This window comes from Grosmannia clavigera, assembly GCF_000143105.1.
Source record: "Grosmannia clavigera kw1407 unplaced genomic scaffold GCSC_140, whole genome shotgun sequence".
Classification (NCBI taxonomy): Eukaryota; Fungi; Ascomycota; class Sordariomycetes; order Ophiostomatales; family Ophiostomataceae; genus Leptographium; species Leptographium clavigerum.
In genome coordinates, this window is record NW_014040801.1 from 1,734,585 (window position 1) to 1,752,711 (window position 18,127).

General features: G+C 57.5%; 6 protein-coding genes across 6 annotated transcripts; 3 read left to right on the forward strand and 3 right to left on the reverse strand.

The window, feature by feature from the left end:
• Nucleotides 1-406: 406 nt before the first annotated feature.
• CMQ_748 (DNA-directed RNA polymerases and 3 polypeptide) lies at nt 407-941 on the forward strand (the record flags this gene model as incomplete). The annotated part of the gene is made up of 2 exons (XM_014317827.1): nt 407-762; nt 836-941. 2 exons carry the CDS (start codon nt 407-409, stop codon nt 939-941), a joined length of 462 nt encoding a protein of 153 aa, XP_014173302.1.
• Nucleotides 942-1,086: 145 nt separating this feature from the next.
• CMQ_726 (thiamine pyrophosphokinase-related protein) lies at nt 1,087-2,202 on the reverse strand (the record flags this gene model as incomplete). Its single annotated transcript, XM_014317805.1, has 2 exons — nt 1,087-2,107; nt 2,162-2,202. The coding sequence occupies 2 exons, from the start codon at nt 2,200-2,202 to the stop codon at nt 1,087-1,089; spliced, it is 1,062 nt and encodes a 353-aa protein (XP_014173280.1).
• Nucleotides 2,203-2,661: 459 nt separating this feature from the next.
• On the forward strand, nt 2,662-3,279 carry CMQ_1216 (duf775 domain containing protein; the record flags this gene model as incomplete). Its single annotated transcript, XM_014318295.1, has 1 exon — nt 2,662-3,279. The coding sequence occupies one exon, from the start codon at nt 2,662-2,664 to the stop codon at nt 3,277-3,279; it is 618 nt and encodes a 205-aa protein (XP_014173770.1).
• An 81-nt stretch (nt 3,280-3,360) lies between these two features.
• Nucleotides 3,361-6,959, reverse strand: CMQ_1523 (nucleoside diphosphatase; the record flags this gene model as incomplete). Its single annotated transcript, XM_014318602.1, has 3 exons — nt 3,361-5,369; nt 5,446-5,471; nt 6,229-6,959. 3 exons carry the CDS (start codon nt 6,957-6,959, stop codon nt 3,361-3,363), a joined length of 2,766 nt encoding a protein of 921 aa, XP_014174077.1.
• A 755-nt stretch (nt 6,960-7,714) lies between these two features.
• CMQ_455 (mitochondrial pyruvate dehydrogenase) lies at nt 7,715-10,156 on the forward strand (the record flags this gene model as incomplete). The annotated part of the gene is made up of 7 exons (XM_014317534.1): nt 7,715-7,729; nt 7,797-7,837; nt 7,902-7,970; nt 8,025-8,111; nt 8,505-8,819; nt 8,881-10,071; nt 10,141-10,156. The coding sequence occupies 7 exons, from the start codon at nt 7,715-7,717 to the stop codon at nt 10,154-10,156; spliced, it is 1,734 nt and encodes a 577-aa protein (XP_014173009.1).
• Nucleotides 10,157-10,882: 726 nt separating this feature from the next.
• On the reverse strand, nt 10,883-16,381 carry CMQ_596 (chitin synthase 6; the record flags this gene model as incomplete). The annotated part of the gene is made up of 2 exons (XM_014317675.1): nt 10,883-12,281; nt 12,342-16,381. The coding sequence occupies 2 exons, from the start codon at nt 16,379-16,381 to the stop codon at nt 10,883-10,885; spliced, it is 5,439 nt and encodes a 1,812-aa protein (XP_014173150.1).
• Between the last annotated feature and the right edge of the window lie 1,746 nt (nt 16,382-18,127).

Sequence of the window (18,127 nt, forward strand, 5' to 3'; positions counted from 1 at the left end):
TTGCTGGATTCTGTGCTCTGCCGATTTTTTCACGTCTGCTTAGTCCCACCATCGGCCAATCAGGTGCTACAGCGGCCAATCCAGACCAGCACCTGCTCCTGCGCGCCTTGTGAGCAGCCTCTGTAAATTTGCGCTGGCCGTTCTCTCATGGCTCTGGTATGCCCCCTTCTCGCGTCCACATACTGACTAGATCAGCTCTGCAACCGAAACGGCAGGGCTTGTCTGAAGTAGGACCATGGTCACGTGACCGGTTCTTTACAGGATAGCCCCACCATCGACGGACACCTGTAAGAGGCCAAAAATATTTTTCTGCCAATTCCCCCAGCCGAAGGACAACAACTGCTCGGCCGGCCTCTCTGTGTTCGTTTCCCGTCTCACCCTTCCTCGCCCCTTTTTCGCTTTCAAGATGTCAGGAGCCGCGGGTGACAGCCAGCTGTTCGAGGACAGCTTCACGATCACAAACGTGGACCAGTCCAAGTATGATCAGGTGGCGCGCATCTACGGGACGTCGGCGGACGCGCAGACGGTGATCAGCCTGGACATCAACACGGAGCTGTTTCCGTGCGTGACGGGCGAGAACCTGACGGTGGTGCTGGCGACGACGCTGTCGCTAGACGGATCGCGGGACGACGACAAGGGCTGGCGCGACCTGACGAAGCCGGGAGCCGCTGGCGCCGGCGACACGAGCCTGGCCGACATGTACGACTATGTGTGCCACGGCAAGATCTACAAGTTTGAGGACGGCGAGGACGGCCAGACGATGTGCGTGGGTGGTGGTTTTTGATCTTGACTGCGGGTGTTTCCCCAGGGATATTGCTGACGTAATCAATTATAGTAAGGCCTACATCTCGTTTGGCGGCCTGCTGATGTCCTTGGCAGGGCCCTTCAAGAAGCTGACGCCGCTGCGGGTGGACTACACCTATCTTCTGGTGAAGAAATAGGGAGGGAAGGGCAAAACGGGAGTGGTACGGCGTCTGGCGTCTGGCGATTTGCGGTTTCAGAGAATAGAGAACGAGCTAGCAGTTGTGCTGCGACAGCATCCCATGGACCGGTCCAACGTGAACGTGACGAGATGGTGTCTGTCTTTCAAGCATGCTGGTGCGGGCCAGGGAAGGGGAGGACGCGATGCAGACGGGCGACGATAGCGTCGTAGTCGGGTTCGTCGTCGCGAGTGAGGAGGCCGTGGCGCAGCAGAAAGTCGATCATGACGACGGCGCAATTGGGTTTGTAGAGGCCGCGAGCAAGCTGGTCACGGACCTCAGCGACAGAGCAGAGGGCAAACGACTCGACCTCGCCGTCCTTGGGCAAGGGGATGATATCTTTGTCTGAGTCGTCGTGGCCAGAAGAGGGAGCCGGCAGCAGCAGGTCGTAAACCCACTGGCACTCGGGATAGACGTAGGCGCAGCCGGGATCGACGCCGGCGCGCTCGTCAGGCACAGACACGTACGTGATGGTGCCGACGGCTCGGCTGTTTTGGCGGACGACGCGTTCGGGCAGCGAGGCTTCTTCGTCGGCCTCGCGCACGAGGCACTCAAACGGGTCTTCGCCGGTCATCAGGCCGCCGGCGACGGTGTTGTCGAGCATGCCGGGATACGTGGACTTGTCGGCGGCCCGCTTGGGGACCCAGATGCGAAGATCCGTCTGGTCGTCGTCCACGTAGGCCGTCATGTGTACGCCGTAGCGAGCGGCCCCGAAGAGCCCGACGGCCGCCCGCTCCAGACTGAGCAGCAGCCGGCCGTCGCGGCCGTACACCGGCCACAGCTCGTCGCGCCAGCCGCGCAGCAGCCGGAACGCGTCGGCCGCCCGCCAGTGTGCACACAGAGCAGCCATCGCCCGCGTGCGGCCCTCCACATCCGCATGGCCGGCCAGCAGTCGATGCAGCGGCACCGTGCCCGTAGCTGCTGCCACGGCTGCCACGTCCACGTCGGTCGCCAGCCCCAACGACGCCAGCTCGACCGGTCGCACCGCCGCCAGCGCCGCCAGCACGCTGTGCTGCATGTAGCCGATGGCATACGGCCGCTCGTCGTCGCTGTCGGCCCATTCAACCGTGTATAGCGATGCCATGGCGGCTGCGTGACGCGCCGGGTCCCTGGCCGCATCCGGGAAGCTGAGGCCGTCACGGTCAGCAGAGGCCAGACGGCAAAGACGGGGACCAACTCACGCGTCCAGCGCCTCGATGAGATCCATGTTCTTGAACGCCATGATTGATGATTGGCAACGGATCAGGAAATCAGACGATGGGAAGTTTGGCAGAGCAACAACGACAAAGGAGGAAGGGGGATTCGGTAAACGCGGACTAAGTCCCCAGCATCGTTCTTTCCGTCGTGCTACCGATGTTGGCGTAGCGCCGACACAGCAGTTTTTTCCCCGCCAAGCCGTTTAGCTCTGCCTTGCCTCATCGGAAGCTTGAATCGACAGCTGCCTCTTGCTGCATCACATCGACTGCACAACCGGAAATCGGACGTGAAGAGAGCCTGAAGAGTAGCTTCTAGAAGAATCGACCGGCTGTCACGTCTGACCCACTCCCGTCCAATTTCGCGGAGCATCTGCATCGAGCATCGGATCATTGAAGCCATCAGTCTCTGATCACCAGATTCTCATCGTGCGCTTCCTCGACACTGTCTCTGCTTCTTCTTGTCCCTCACATCCCCCATCACGTCCATGTCCCAGCCGCTCTTTGGCATCGTTCCTGCCGGCCTGCCGGTCCTCACCTCGCCCTCCGAGACGCCTTCGCCCGGCTCCTTTGTCTACACCATCGTCTCGCCTCCCAACGCAAAACCCTTCAGCCACGTGGTCGTCTTTCTGCTTCCGGGCGTTCAGCTGCCTCCTGCCACCGCCGCCGCCATCTACCTGGTCACCCCGCCCGTCGACTCGACCCAGACCGTCCCCTCGCTGCGCTTCCTCGGTGGCATCGGCCCCGGAAAAGAATCCGCCATCTTCAAGATCGCCGGCACATCCACCAACACTCCTACTGTCCTCGGCATCAGTGTCGAGGACGCAGCCGGCGTCGCTGCCCGCATCGATGACATTCGCCCCGAAAAGCTGCTGCCACCCCCCTCAGCTGCTTCTTCGTCAACGTCCTCTCCCCCCTCCACCCTCCTCCTCGCCCAGCGCATCGGCCAGAACGCCTTCAACTTCCTCGCCAGCTACAGCGCCCGGATCCCCGGCAGCTCCTCTTCCGAAGAGGTCATCCCCATGCGTGCCTTCGAGGAGTGGTGGCGCAAGTTCGAAGGCCGCGTCCGCAGCGACCCGACCTTCCTGGAACGGCCAATGGACTGATCACGTGCTTGCACTCATGTATTCTATTGTATAAGAGCCAATGTCAACGCCAGTTCCTGCTTTGTACACCATCGCATTGTCCTAGTCTTCGTGCAGCGCCGCCATCATTGGGCTCTTCAGCCGTGTTGGACTGCCTGCCCGACTCTTCGGCACCAACCTCTCACGGCTCTCCGTCCTCACCACCAGTCCACTTCGGTCCAGCCCTGAGAACATCCGCACGTCCTCGAACCCGTCCACGCCGATCCGTGGTGTCGCCAGCCCTGATGTCCGTGCCAGCTGTGATCTTCCCGATCCCGGTCCCGACCCATCGCTACCGTCTGAGATCTCGCTCTCGTCTGCCTCCAGCTCGCCCAGCTCCAGCTGCTCCATGCCACCTTCCTCCAAAACCCGCTCGTAATCTCGCGATTGTCGTTGGCCGAACAGCTTGCCCGCCAGACTCGACAACAACCGCCCTCCTGGTCCTCGTGGCCGCCGCGTCCACGATCCGAACCAGCTCGACAGCCGTGTCCGCTTCTCCTTCTTCCGCAGCAGAGACACCACAACAGCCACCACCAGCACAAACACCACCAGCCCCGGCGACACCGACCGCTTCTGTGTTGTGTCGGCCAGGCTGCCTCCAGCCTGAGGCCGCTCCCACGTTGAGCCCGCATACGAAAAGTCCGCCGGCGTGCTGTCGTCCTGCACGTTGCTTCCAAAGCCTACCGCCAGATCCTCCTTGCCGTCCCCCTTGTACGGCTGCACTTGTCCGGCCGCATACAGCAGCATCCGGCCCAGCGTCCAGCTGACCTCCACGCTGTCGATCTTGTCCACCGGCCGGAATGGTGTCGCAAACCCCTGCTCTTTGGCTCCCTCCAGCGCCTCGTGCGATACGTTGATCCCCGGCAGCTTCTCCAGTCCCACCCGCGGAATCCCGATGCCCTCGTGCAGCACGTTGATCACCCACGATGCCTTGAAACACGCCTGCTGTGCGTCTTGCAGCGTTCGTGTCGTGTCCGACTGCTTCTGCTTCTGCTTCTCCTCGATGTCCGTCTGGATCTGGCTCCAGTCCTGGTCACAGAACTCGAGCACGTTGTGCTGGTACGTGCTGAAGTCGTATGCCTGGTCTCCCTTCTCGCCAAAGAAGCCGTGCGTCGAGTGGTAATACTCCGACACCCCGATAAAGTGGTTGACGTTGAAGTCGATACTCGGCACCGAGTCGTGAATCAGACACGGGTGCGACCCATCGCCACACGTCTTGTCCTGGGCCAGCAGCGGCTTCGTCGCCGTGAGACAGCCGGCAAAGTCGCCGGCGCCCACCAGCGTCGGCCCCTCGAGCGTCGTCTGCAATCCCTTGGGCATGCACGGGTCCGAGATATCGCCCTCGGCACTGCTGCTCTGCCGCACAAGCTCTGCCACGTAGGACTCTCGAGCCTTGTTGACCCCAAATCCGAGCCATGTGGCCGTGAACACCCGGTGCTCCGCCAGCCGGCCATCAAGTGTGCGCAGACGCACCAGCTTTAGGTCGTCTGCGTGTTGTGCCGCCTCCGTGCTGTTGGGCGCAAAGGCGATCTGCGCCGACGCGCCACCCATGTCCAGGAACCCGTACGTGTGGTGGTCCTGGCCGTGTGCGTGCTGCTCGGGGTGGTCGAAGCCGCCGAGAAGGTAGTTCGCCGCGATCCATCCAAACAGTCCCTCCGTCTCGCCCGAGATCACCTGTATGTTCTGCGTGCAGTCGGGAAGCGAGAACTGCGTGTTCTGTCGCAGGTATGCACACGACTCGCGCAGAACCGCGTTCTGCTGCTGCTGTGGGAGGAACCGCATGCCGGCTGTCGCCATCAGGAAGATGGGCGTGTCCGCAACCATCTCGGCTGGGACCACGTCGAGGGCATAGTCGATGAGCCCCTTCAGGTGGTCGGCACCAACCGTGCTGGCCTTGTCGCCAAACGTCGAGATCCCCGGTCGGATCTTCTTAGTCCACTTCGTCTTGATCTTCGGCAGGCTGTGCAGCTCGTCTGTCGTCGCGTCCTTTGTCGCCCGGAGGTGGTCGATCCAGCGATACACATGCACCCGACTGCCCGAGGAACCGGCGTCAATAATGACACCATATCGCCCTGGAGAGAAGCGAGGACGGCGTGTCAGCATCAGGTCACCAGGCATGCCATCAGAGACCGGCTCCACCCAACGTACATTTCTTCCCCATGAGGAATAACACCCTTTCAATACAACGAGGGAAACAGGGTCACCAATCGTGTTTGTTGGCTTAAAGCCCACGATCTCGTCGAATGGCCGTGGCGTTGTCGGAACGGCTCCCAGGAGCGAGAGAAGCAAGCGAATGGTTCGAAAGAAGGAGAATGCTTTTCGATTGGCGACGTCACCGGTCGGCTACAGAAGCGGACACAGTTCGAGTAACGAATTGAAGGATATCGGCGTAGATGGTGTCCACTGTGCATTCTGACTAGAGGAGACCGAGTTCGAAGATGCGCAGAAACGAAGGTAGGATCTAGCGAATGTCAAGAAACACAACACAAAGATTACAAAGGAAAGCGAGCCACAAAGAGCACGACACAACAGTCGAGCATGAAAAGGCCGTCGTTTGTGAAAGATGGCGATAAGGAGAGTTTAGAAGCTTACGGTTCATCTATGCACTAATCCCAAACCGGACTGGCATGTGCACTAGCGACTGCAGCGGACTGCCTGCTATTTCTGGAACACGAGCTGCTGCATACAACGCCATTATGGCAAACAAGTTTCTGCGCGACATGTGCCTCGACAGTTGAACCACATGTATCCGCCCTGGCTATTGTGGATGCAACTGGTCATCATGGATCGATATCTTGGTTCGATTAAATATCAAGTGCAAGCTCAACTATGGAAACGAAAAGCAGTTTCAAGTAAAACGACTGCCAAACACGAACTGACTTATACGAACAGGACGAGGCTGGGACATACACACTCTGAGCCGGAACTTACTGTGCAGTCTCTGCCACGTCTGCAGCCTGTATTGCGGCTGCCCTCGCTGCCGCCTCCCTGGCCTCTTGGAGGATGTTGGCTGTCGTTGACGAGGACGCGAGGGAAACGGGAGTGGTTAGTCCCGAGGTGCCAGCGCCGTCTCTGAGCTGCACGGCGTACCATCGGAGCAGCTCGTTGTCCTCCTCTGTCTGCTTGAGGTGACGCTTCAGGCAGCCGATGGCGCGAAGCGAGTCCTGCAGGTGTTCCTGAAGCTGCGCGTGTATTTCTAGGATGGCGCCATGTGCTTGCCAACTCTCGAGGCACTTGCCCAGAAATGCTTCCAGCTGGCCCGGCTGGCGCCAGTCCATACCTTGGCCTTGGCCCCGGTCCGAGACCATGCAGGCGGCCAGCTGGTCGAGCAGATCGCCGACGTTGGTCGCCTCGTCGCCCAACTCGTCCTCGTCGCCGTCGATCGGCAGGCGCCGCGTCCGGCTCTTAGCCAGCTGCGTGTGCGAGTGGGCGGCTTGCATGTAGACCTCGTGGGCCTTTCGCTGTATGTCTACGATCCACTGCACTCTTCGCGTGCCCTCGGTCTTGCGGCGGACGTCAGCATCAGGACACCGAAAGTCCACGTGGTTGGCCACAAAGCTGGTCGACGACGAGGGGGTCAGCCTGTACTCACCCTGTCCGAGGCTGTGCTCGGAGGAAACCGGACGGCCAGCGTCGGTGGCATTGATGCGTTTAGCTTCCATGTTGGGAATAAAAGAAAAAAATAGAGAAAATAGAGAGAATAGGATGGATTATGGGAAAAGAAGCAGAGGGACTGGATACAGAAAGACTACAAGATGGAGATGTGAAGCAGGTCTATAGGACGAGCATGGGACTTCATATACGTCTGCTTTCTTCATGCTGTCGTTTGACAACATTGTTCATGGACTGATACACCGTTTGCCTGAGGGCATTTCCCCTGCATGCACATTGAGGCACAATGGTCAATGTTCTTGTTCACAGAGATCGGGATGGCAGTCCAATACGCTGCGGAGCTGGAGCTGCGATACACGGACATCGATCGCAGCGAGCTTCCAGCCGCGTTAGCTCTCTTTGTTCTCTTTGTGCTCCAGCAGCTGTATGGACAGCTAATGGACAGCTGCACACAAGATGACGTCATCCGGCAGACGCCAGACGCCATGCAGAGCAGAGACCTGCCGCAGTCTGGGCAGGAAGAAAACAAAAGGAAAGAGCAAAGAATGCGGCTGCCTGGCAGCGATTGGTTCTCTGTCGGGTGCCTCCGCCCGCCCAACGCTCGGCGTTTTGCCCGTCGAACCGCTTCAGCCGTGCTAAGCCGTGAGCTTAGTGTCGGGCTGCGTCATGCTGTCGGCCATTGCTGATGGGGTTCCTCTGTCTTATAATAACCTGCCGTAGCTCTCCTTCCAGACGCCCCTTCTCACTCTTCTTCTTCAACTTCTCACTTCCGTCCAGCCATCCACTAACGCCCTCTTCCAACATCATGCCTTCGTACATTGTGAGCAGCTCCTGTCTGACAAGCAATCGCCCGTTTCTTGCGTTTCTAACAATCCATTTCTCCACAGATCACCTGCAGGCCAGACGCCTCCAAGGAAGAGGTGGCTGCGTGAGTCCACCTTTCTGTCCTGTCCTCTATTCCACCTCATCATTCGACTGACTGTCGTCTACAGCGCCAAGAAGACTGCCGTCGAGCAGGGTGGCACCATCGGCCACGAATACGAACTGCTCAAGGGTTTCTCGTACGTATTCTCGAGAACAGCCATCTAGCTATCCTGATATCTGACCCGCCACAGTGTCAGCTTTCCCGACGGAACTGTCAACACCTTGTCTCAGCACCCAAGCATCGCGTCTGTCGATGCCGATCAGGTCGTCAGCACGCAGTAGACGCTGCCTCTTGACGACTCGCCATAGAAACGGGAATTGCACATTTTCAAGCTCCCAATTCTAAAATAGATCATCTGTCTTCTGTAACTGCCAACCTGTTGGACTGTTCCTCTCGCCGTGACGTGGTGCTGTGTGTACCTGATTACCCCTCCGTCGCTCTTGCAGCGTCCGATCGCCCGAGTTCTGACCCCACTTTGTGCGCTGTCACATGTACCCATAGCCGGCATGCTGTATTACCTAAGAATAGTACGTGCTGGGGAAACAGAGGGGCAGACGTGAAACGAACGAATCAGACAGCCGGAAATCCAAGACGGCTCTTTGTTCCACCTCGAACAGCTTCTCATCCTTCGTGTCTTTCTTCTCTGCTTCTGACTCACGCACCTCCGTAGCTGTGCCAAGCACTCAGCACATCGCGATGCCGCCATGAGATGCCTCGTTCGGCCATTGAGGGCTGTTCAGCCCACGGCCACCTTTGTGTCGAAACGCCATTGTTCTCGCCCTTGCCTTCGTTCTCCCCATCTTCGACTATCGCTTTCTACTGCTCCCCATCATGAACACGCCCGCGAACATCAGCCACCACCACCACCACCACCACCACCGCATCCAATATCGCACGGCAAAGAGCCGCCACCGCTGCGCGACCAGGACATCTCCCGTCTTGCTGAGGAGCCGGTGCACCAGCTGCGTCTGGCCGATCTGGTCAAGTATGTCGAGCTAGAGAGCCTCGCCGAAAGACGACGACCAAATGACTGACTGCACCCACAGACACGGATGGCCCCCTCTCAGCGAAGAGGCCCTGCTGCAGAGCGCCAACTTCTCGCTCGAACTGATTCCCATCCGCCTCGCTCGTCGGCTGCAGGCCCTGCGCAGTCTGCCCTACATCGTCGTGTCCAATCCGCACGTCCGGCAGATCTACGGTAACTATCGCCATAGCCTGCGCTCGCTGCTGCCGCTGTGGCGTCGTCGTGCCGAGGGCGCCGTCGCGACGCTCGATGACGAGATCGCCTTCACCGAGTCCCTCGCCGATCTCGTTGCCACCCACCAGAACACCATCCCCTTTCTCGCCCAGGGCTTCCTCGAATGCCGCAAGTACATCTCGCCTGCTCACGTGACCGCCTTTCTCGACGAGCATCTGCGCGCTCGCATCGGCACCCGTCTCATCGCCGAGCAGCACATCGCCCTGCACCTCAGCAGCCGACCTTTTGAGCGGAAGAGCGACACCGGCCCCTCGCCTGCCGCCTCGTCTCTCGACAGCGCCCCCACCGGACAGCCGCCGCCGTCGTACATCGGCATCATCGACACGCAGCTGCGGCCGGCCCAGACCATTGACAGCTGTGCCGGCTTTGTCGCCGACATCTGTGAGCTCAACTACGGCGTCCGGCCCGAGTGGCGCATCGACGGCGAGCCCGGCACCACCTTTGCCTACGTGCCCATGCATCTTGAGTACATTGTCACCGAGCTGCTCAAAAACGCTTTTCGTGCCGTCGTCGAGGGCAACATGTCGCGCGAGCCCATTGTCATCACCATTGCGCCCGAACCGCCGAACCGCCTCCGCCCAGAGCGACCGCTGGGACCGGACAATGACGGTATCATCGGCGACGGCAACAGCCCTGCCGCCATACTGCCGCTCGACGAAAATGCGCCTGGCGTGACTATCCGCATCCGCGACCGCGGCGGCGGTATTAGTCCCGAAGTGCTGCCCAACATCTGGTCATACTCTTTCACGACCTTCTCCGACGCCGCCCAGGCCTCGACTGATGACGGCGGCTTCGGCTCCGACGGACTTGACATCATCTCGTCCGCCAACAACGGCGGCAGCTCCATTGCCGGCCTCGGCTACGGATTGCCGCTCAGCCGGGCATATGCAGAGTTTTTCGGCGGCGGCATCGACGTCCAGAGTCTGTACGGTTGGGGTACCGATGTCTATTTACGGCTAAAGGGTGTTGGAAGCATCGGGTGAGTTTTCTTTCATATGCATCACCTGCCCATTTTATTCGTTCCTGATGACGGATAATGTCCTGACAGGGACAGCAACAAGTGAGTAGATGAAACCCAGAGCATTGTGCTGGTGAAACATGGTCAGGCGGAAGGGTTATGGGCGTTTGGGAACTATGTTTCGATGTTACGAGGGCATTTGTAAAACTCGTCACAAGGAGTACTCGAATGAAACGGCCGCTTGCCTTTTTTTCCTCATGCTGTGCCTGATATACGTTTGTATCTTCATACTTGCTTGCTTCTCAACGATAAATGGGATTTTCCTGTTTATCTCCCATAGACACTTCGTATGTTTCTTGCACACAGCAACAATAGTATTTTCACAAACCCTCGTACATCCTTAATAATTCCACCTGGCAGCCTCGGTTTTCTCGTACATGTCAGTAGCCCTCTAAAAAATTAAGTGGATAACGACACAAATGCACATTCTCCTGGCTATGAATATACTTCTAAAGGCTATGCATTGCCACAAGGCACGGATACAGAACAAGAGCTCATTGATTTCAAGTTCCAGTAACCAAAGGGGAAAATCAGCATAGTATACTAAGCAGAACACGTAACGCAATCGCAAACAATCAAGAAACGCCACCATGAACGCATGTGTCAATATTTGCGCGCTCCATAGTTTCCCCGTGGAAAATAAAGAAATGCTGTGCACGAGATTACGCAGTGCTTATATCGTTGTCCTCCCACCAGATGTAAGATAGTATTAAAAGAAAATATCAAGAGGCCAGAAGCCCACAAGAGCAGCCCGCAAGAACAGCCGACTGTATCACATGTTTGCCAGCTCGTTGTCGATCTGGCGATCCATAAAGGTCCGCCGTTCGCCGGAGAGCTCTGTCTGCAGCCGCTGCTCGACGAGAGCACGCACTTGCTTCTTGGTGACCGTGTCGAGGTCGACCTCGCGCAGGACACCCTGGATGGCTTCGATGATCATGCCGTCGTCGGGACCGCTGGTGCTACGCTGGAAGTCAAACGACAGTGCCGACTGACGTCCATCGCCCATCCGTGAACCATTGCCGTTCAGAGCAAGGCTGGTGGTGCTGCGCAGGCCGGCATACCCGTTGAGACCCGGAGACTGCAGGTTGCCCGACGATCGGGCGCCATTAACGTCCAGATACGGGCTGGCCATGCGCGGGACTCCGGTACCCATGCTGGCCATGGACTGGCGGTGCATGGGGTGATCGGCGTACTGCATGGTGCCCATCGTGGAGGTGCGGCCGTGAAGCCCGGGCGAGAGCTGCTGTCCATACTGTCCAGCCTGGGGCGGCATGAAGGTGCTACCGCGAGTACCCAGGCCGGCCAGGACTGATGGCTGGCGTATGGACGAGTATACTGACTTCATGTCGTCCATCTCGTACATGCCCTCGTCGTACATGCCTTCGGGGCCACCCATGGCCTTCTCTCCGTGAGGACCACCGCGGCGGCCTGGCAGGTTGTTCGCCATAGCATAGTCATCCCAGCGCTGTAGCGGGATCGAGCGTGTGTCGAAGCCCTCCTCGTCGACGGCCACCAGCTGGCGCTTGCCCGTCTCGCCAATGACGATACGCGTGTTACCCCAGCTGAAGTTGTCTTGATTCCAGAACGAGTAGACCGGCAGGACAAACGAATAGATGGGGAAGGCCAGGAGGTAGATAAACATCCAGCCCACGTGCTGCCACTGTCGCTTGAGGATGAAGATGATCGCTTGCAGACCGTAGACGGCCGCCAGGATGATGATGGAGAGGATCGGGAGGGAGCCGTGGTTGTGGACCACGTTGTAAATGAGGTAGACGAGATATACAACCGTTGCCGGGAGAATGACGGTGCCGAAAAGGTCCATGAACACCACAAAGCGCATGCTGAACAGACAGAAGCCGCACATTTCCTCGATGAACATCAGCTCCACAAGGTTGTGGATGGTCGAGTTGATCCACCGACGCCGCTGCGAGAGAAGAACACTCCACGTCTCAGGCGCCGCCGTCGAGCAGTACGCAGCCGGGAGGAACTTGTACTTCATTTGCGGAAAGTGCTTGGTCATCAGCGTAGTTAGGAACCGATCCTCGCCTAGCGATAGCAGGTTCTTCTTGTGCAACGTGTCCACGATACAGTCGCTGTATTCACGGATGACATCGCTAGAGATAATAAGCGGCTTGCCACGGTCGGCCGTGCGGAGACGATACATGGTAAAGCTAGAATAGTTAGCACGGCTTTCGCAAACAGGAGCAAAAAAAGCCGGAACAAAAACTTACCAACCAGGAAGACACGTAACACTGCCAAAGAGAGACTCAAATGCCTTGGCCAAGTGGTGAGAGATAAAGTACTCGTACACCTGGATCATGGTCCACCAGGACTGATTCTCGTTCTGCAGACTAGTCTCACCGCAGATGCCGGCAATCTTGGCGTCGTTGGCACACGCAGCAACCAGGCGGTTTAGAGAGTCCTCGCGCACAGATGTGTCGGCGTCCACCATCAGAATATATTCGTACAGTTCTGGGTCCACGCCGATGACGTTGTTGATCTGGTGGAAGATTTCCAGCTCCAGCGGGTTCATCGGCGCACGGTGGTGGACGCGATTCAGGAAGCTCATGACCAAAATCTGCGAGTCTCGCTTACCACGGTTGCCGGGCTTGGTCTTGGCCTTCTCCGACTCCTTGCCGACCTTGACGATGACAAGATACGGCACAACGTTGCCCTCAAACTCGTAGAGACCCGAGTACACCTTGCCGTAGTTCAGCTGCTCACTGCCGGTGCCCACAGATTTGAAGGGCAGTGCAGGTGGGTCTACCTTGGGATCAACACCCAGAATGTCGAGGACGATCTTGGGCGTCGGGCGGTCGTTGCCAGCGCCAACAATGACGCCGTCACAGATAACGCAGATCAGCTTTCGCTTGTTGTCATACTGCAGCGCGGTGAGAGAATCGAGCGACGTGCGGAGCGAGTCCTCGCCTTCCGTGTAGGCCGGCACCTGGCAGATGACAAATTTGTCTTGCGGAGACGGCCGCCGCTTTGAGCCAAACTGCAGGGCAGACAGGAACTTGACCAGAATCACAATACACAGAAGGACAGTGAAGGCGAGCAAAATGTACCCGTTCACCTGGCACCGTGCACTATACCGGAAGTCGGGCTTGCCAACATAGAAGTTGTTCTTGATGCACGTGATACTGTTGGTGATGCTCGCCAATTCCGTCGCGTTGTTTTGCGCCTTCTTGATGAGCGTGTTCCACGTTGAGGTGATATCAGTACCCGGGGCGCTTTCCACGGCGTCGGTCAGGTCGGAGTTGAGGAATTTGTACGTTGCCAAATCATCCATCATCGACAGGGTGTAGAAGTAGTTGCCTAAATCGTAGACCAATCCATCGTATATGACCCATTCGTGGTTTTGTTCTATTCCCTCGTTCTTGATCTTGTTCTTGCTCCACACAATGTCACCGTGATAGTACTGCTCGATCTTGGGTAGAAACACATCCGTGTACCATGTGTCGCTGTAGAGCGCACTGCTCGTTACAGCCTGTCGAGAGCCAGACGTGTGGTCGGCTTCCGGATTGTCGTCAGTCGCGTTGAACTGGAGATACAGCGTCTCATCCGTCACCAGTCCTTGGCAGGACAAGGTCAGAGGGGGCGCAAAGTACTGGTCGAGAACGAGGCCGGACAGGGGTGTCATGAGCGCCGAAGTCACTTCACGCGCTGTGATATCACTGTGCTGGACGCGCCAAAACTTGGATATGTCGTATACCTTGCCGTGGATGCCGACCCAGAAGTCGTAGTTGCCTTGATGCGTAGCCAGCTGCGTCTCCGTCCAGGCCTTGGAGTAGTTCGGGCAGAGCAGCCGTCCAAATGCGACAATCCAGAACACGACGATTGCATTGATCAGGGCGATGATGGCACAAAGCACAAACTTCTCCCGCCATGCCATGCGCACATCCGGCCGCTTCATCCGACCAACATAGCGCAGCAGCGGTGACGGAATCCAAAAAGTCAAGGTCCACACAACGGTCACCCAGACACGGCGGCTAGTTGAGATCGGCTGCGACGTGATCTCCTTGCCTTCAGTGAGTTCCGCGTCCAGGCCGATGAACTCGCCATCGTTGTTGTAGTAGAACTTGTTCATGTCGTCACCCTTGGTGCCCAAACCATAGTCGCCCTTAAAGACGTTCTTGCTGTTGCGTTTGCTGTCTCCGCCTACAGCGCTACCGCCCATGACAGACGGTGCTATACCGCCAGGCATGCCATGAGCACCAGCCATTGGATTTTGCGCAAACCCAAGCGTGCCCTGGCTCATGTTTCGCTGGTGGTCTAGCAGTTGATCCCGGCTGCCGCTTGCGGCACCCTCGCCCATATATGGCTGCTGTGGGAAGAAACCGCTGCCGTTGTTGGCGGCATATCCCGACTCCATGCCTGGAACACCAAGCGAGTTGCCGAAACTACCGCTGGATGGCATGCCTGCTTCCGGCTTCAGATCCAGCATGCTTTCGGCATCCCACCAGGCGCTCTCGCGCATCCAGATGCGCTCGGTACCAACGACCACCTCGCCGTTGCTCCATCCGCGCTCCAGTACCCAGCTCTCGATTCCGTCACGACCGTCCCGGCAGCCCAGAGGGGCGTAGCGCTGGACGAACTCGTCATGGTCAAAGTCGGCCGTGAAGTCTAAATTCTTGTTGCGCCGATTGGCCCATTCTGGCAGACGCCACGCACGTAACTGGCGTGACACGGTGCCGGCAGACCACGCCGAGTTCACCGAAGGCAAGGCTGCAATGTTGGCCGGGGAGTCGTCAGTGGGGTGGATGCAGAGATGGTACCAAACGCGGTTGGTGAGAAGCATGTTTGCGAGGTCCAGACGGCCTGCGCGGCCGAGATTGACGCCTTCTCCCTCCACGGGAACTAAAAGGCTCTTGAGAAAGCCATCTGCGTCAGAAGCGTGGGACAATTTCTCGAGCAGCTCTTCGCGCTTCTCAAGCAGATGGCTGCGCTCCCGACCAGCCGGGCCGCTCATGATGCCTAGGTCAGGCCCGACCTCGCTCACGGCGTTCTCCATCTCACGCAGCACAGAGCTGCCGGCAGCCGTCACGTCAACGCCATCCTCCTTCATCTCCGAGTTGATGCCGGTGGTATCGTCAAAGACACTGCGCATAGAGATCGCCTTACCCAGCATGGGATCCGGAATCTCGAGAACTGTGATGCAAACCGTGTCTCCGTTGTCGTCCGTGTTGGGTGTGTGGACACCGCCGGCGCTTTCGCTCGAGTCATCGGCATCTCGCGTACGACTCATCTGTGCAGAAATGGCCGTGTTTGCCTTGGAGATAACCCAATCGACCAGGGCCTCATACAAGGCGCCGATGAATGTTCTGCGATCCTCGGTAGAGCAGCCGCGAACCAGGACCTCTGGCTCCACACCAAGCAGCCCGCTGACATCTTCGCAAACCTCCTCTAGCACGTCGCCATCAACGTCGTAGTCGAGTGTGTTTCCCAGCTTTAAAAGGCCAGCCAGGATGGAGATGAGGTTGCGGTGAGCAGAGCCCTTGATGCCGATCTCTTTCAAGGCAGCACGGAAGTCATCAGCAGCTGCTGCATCGTCAGCCGTTGGCAGGTACGAAGGAGGTCCGTAGTTGCCTGAACGGGCAAGGAGCGAGTAGGCTGGAGCTGCCTTCAGGCCAAGAAATTCTCTCTCGGCCGGTGTGGAAGCTGACGTGAGCAGATAATAGAACACGTCGAAGGCACGATAACCTGCCTCTGCGGGAACATTTAGGAGGCCCTTGATGGTGTCGATGCCGCCCTGGGAGAGAGCCAGAGAGGCTGCTGTCAAGTTGCCGGCAAGGTTGAGGGTCAGTGTCACACCGAGAGCAGTCTGTCGGGGTGTTGACGGATTGTATGGCGTGACACAGCGTATGAACGGCTGCAGGGCTTCGAGAGATTTGAACAGAGACGTGGGGAGTGAAAGCGGAAGGGTGGACAGGAAGGGTGCGAGAAGTGATGGAGATGACGTGTGGAGAGATGTCAAGATGATGCAACCGTCCTCGGCACGACGCCGGGCATGTTCCCAAGCCCGTAAGGCGAGCGAGCCATCGACAGTCCCGCCAGGTTGTCCGCTGTGACCCGACTGGGAGGCGGTCAGCCAGGTGTTGACGACGACGCTGGTACCGGCATCGAGAAGGTACGGCGTGGATGAGAGGTAGATGTTGTGAATAGCGTTAAGTAGTGTTGTCGTTGAGACCTGGGAAGATTGCTGCCCAGCACCACGAGGCCCCATGGACTCCGAGTTCATGGAGTACATGGACATGTGGTTGCCGGCCATGATGGACAATCTTTAATCGAATCTACGGGAGAAGTTCGAATGGGATGCCCGAGTGGGTTGACGCTGGGAAGCCCAGGTCGGGAGTGTTTGCCGATGGCTTCTGGTCCAGGGTCCGATCTTGTTTATGGCTTCGTTGTAGTAGATCGGAAGGTCAAGAAGAGGCGGGAGGTGGCGAGAGAAGAGCTTCGGTACAGGAAGGCGTTTCAAGAGGAATGTATGTGTCTCTAAACAAACGCGTTTTATCGTTAACGCTGGACAAAACAAAAAATGAGGTATGCGATATGCTGCCGTACAGTGGGAGAGAAACGAGAGTATGTGGAAAAGAAGTCTCAGCAGCCAACGAGCGAAGAAAGACAACCGACACAGCGAGTGACGACGGCTGACGAGAAGATGGCAGAAATGAGGCAGAAGGGAAGACAAAAAAGCAAGCAGGCTATTGCGGAGTTCGGAAACGTCAACAGGGGGGGGCAGAAAACGAGAACCTCTGTGGAGGTCGCTGCGACTACGACGTATTCTCGTAAGGTCTAGCTGTACACGAGCAGTTTGGGACAGCCGGGTATCACTACGAAATGGGTAGCCATTTTTAAGGGGCTGAGCATCCCATCACACACCCGCTACAGGGGCACAGTTGGGATTCGGATATTAGCACGGAGTGACAGGACTTAGAGGTCGATCGCGGCCTTGTTTCCGGGGCATTAAAAAAAATAAACAACAACAAAAGGGGATTGGATAAAAAGAGCCTGATAATCCATTGCAATGGCGGCTAGTTCGAGCAAGCCGGACGGAGTAGTAAGTAGCGCTGACGATCCACTTATAGGGGGCAACTCTCCACGACAGTTTGCTTTTAGCCTTCATCCGAAGCTGGACAGGCCTGTTGGAGCCTCATGTGGCTAGACCAGCATTTTTTTTTTGTGCGAGGCGGAATTGCAAACTCCGCAAGATCCGCCAGGCCCATGTTGCTACTATATATACACTGTCCGTACTCCGTACTCGTACGAAGTACTCTTGTACCATGTAGCGGAGAGTCCGTACAGGAGGCCGGAAAAAAATCTCGATCGAGACCGGCAACCTCCCGGTACTATGTAGGGGCGGGTGCATAAGCATGGCGATCAAGTTGTGTTACAACCACCGGCCTCCAAGTCCACGAGCTCGGGCGTTGCATTGGGCGAATGACGCATACACGTTCTCTACGACGTAAGAGGAGAATCAGGGTATAGATATGGAGCCCAGCTCGTAAAAGGACACAATACGAGGTTCTGCAAGTATGGTCCCACTCTTTCACAGAACTGAGTTCTCGTATGTGAATGAAGGACGGACCTACGTCGTACGGCGTACTCGCATGTGGGCTGAAATAGTGGCATACTCCGTCCGCAGCCAGGTCTAGCCTAGCATAGGAGCCAGGTCCTGCTCGGAGGCAGCGCACAGTGCAAATACGGCATAGAAGCTAGGAGACTATTGGGGATCTCACTTGTCTAGCCGGTATTATTTTTAGCTACTGCTCGTTTAGCACTAGATGTCGTTCTACGAGTACGAGTAGAGGCGGGTTGGAATGTGCTGTATCTCGTCTCACCTGCTTATCCTTCCGTGGCTTTGACCAGACAGTGAGGGAGCTGTCTGCATGTACACACGTGCTGTGTGTACATTATATAAACGATGCCTTTATAGTGGCGGTGCCGATTGTTTGCCTGCTTCCCGAGCCTGTTATGTTGTTGAACAAGTACAACATCTCCATTTTCGTAGAACGCG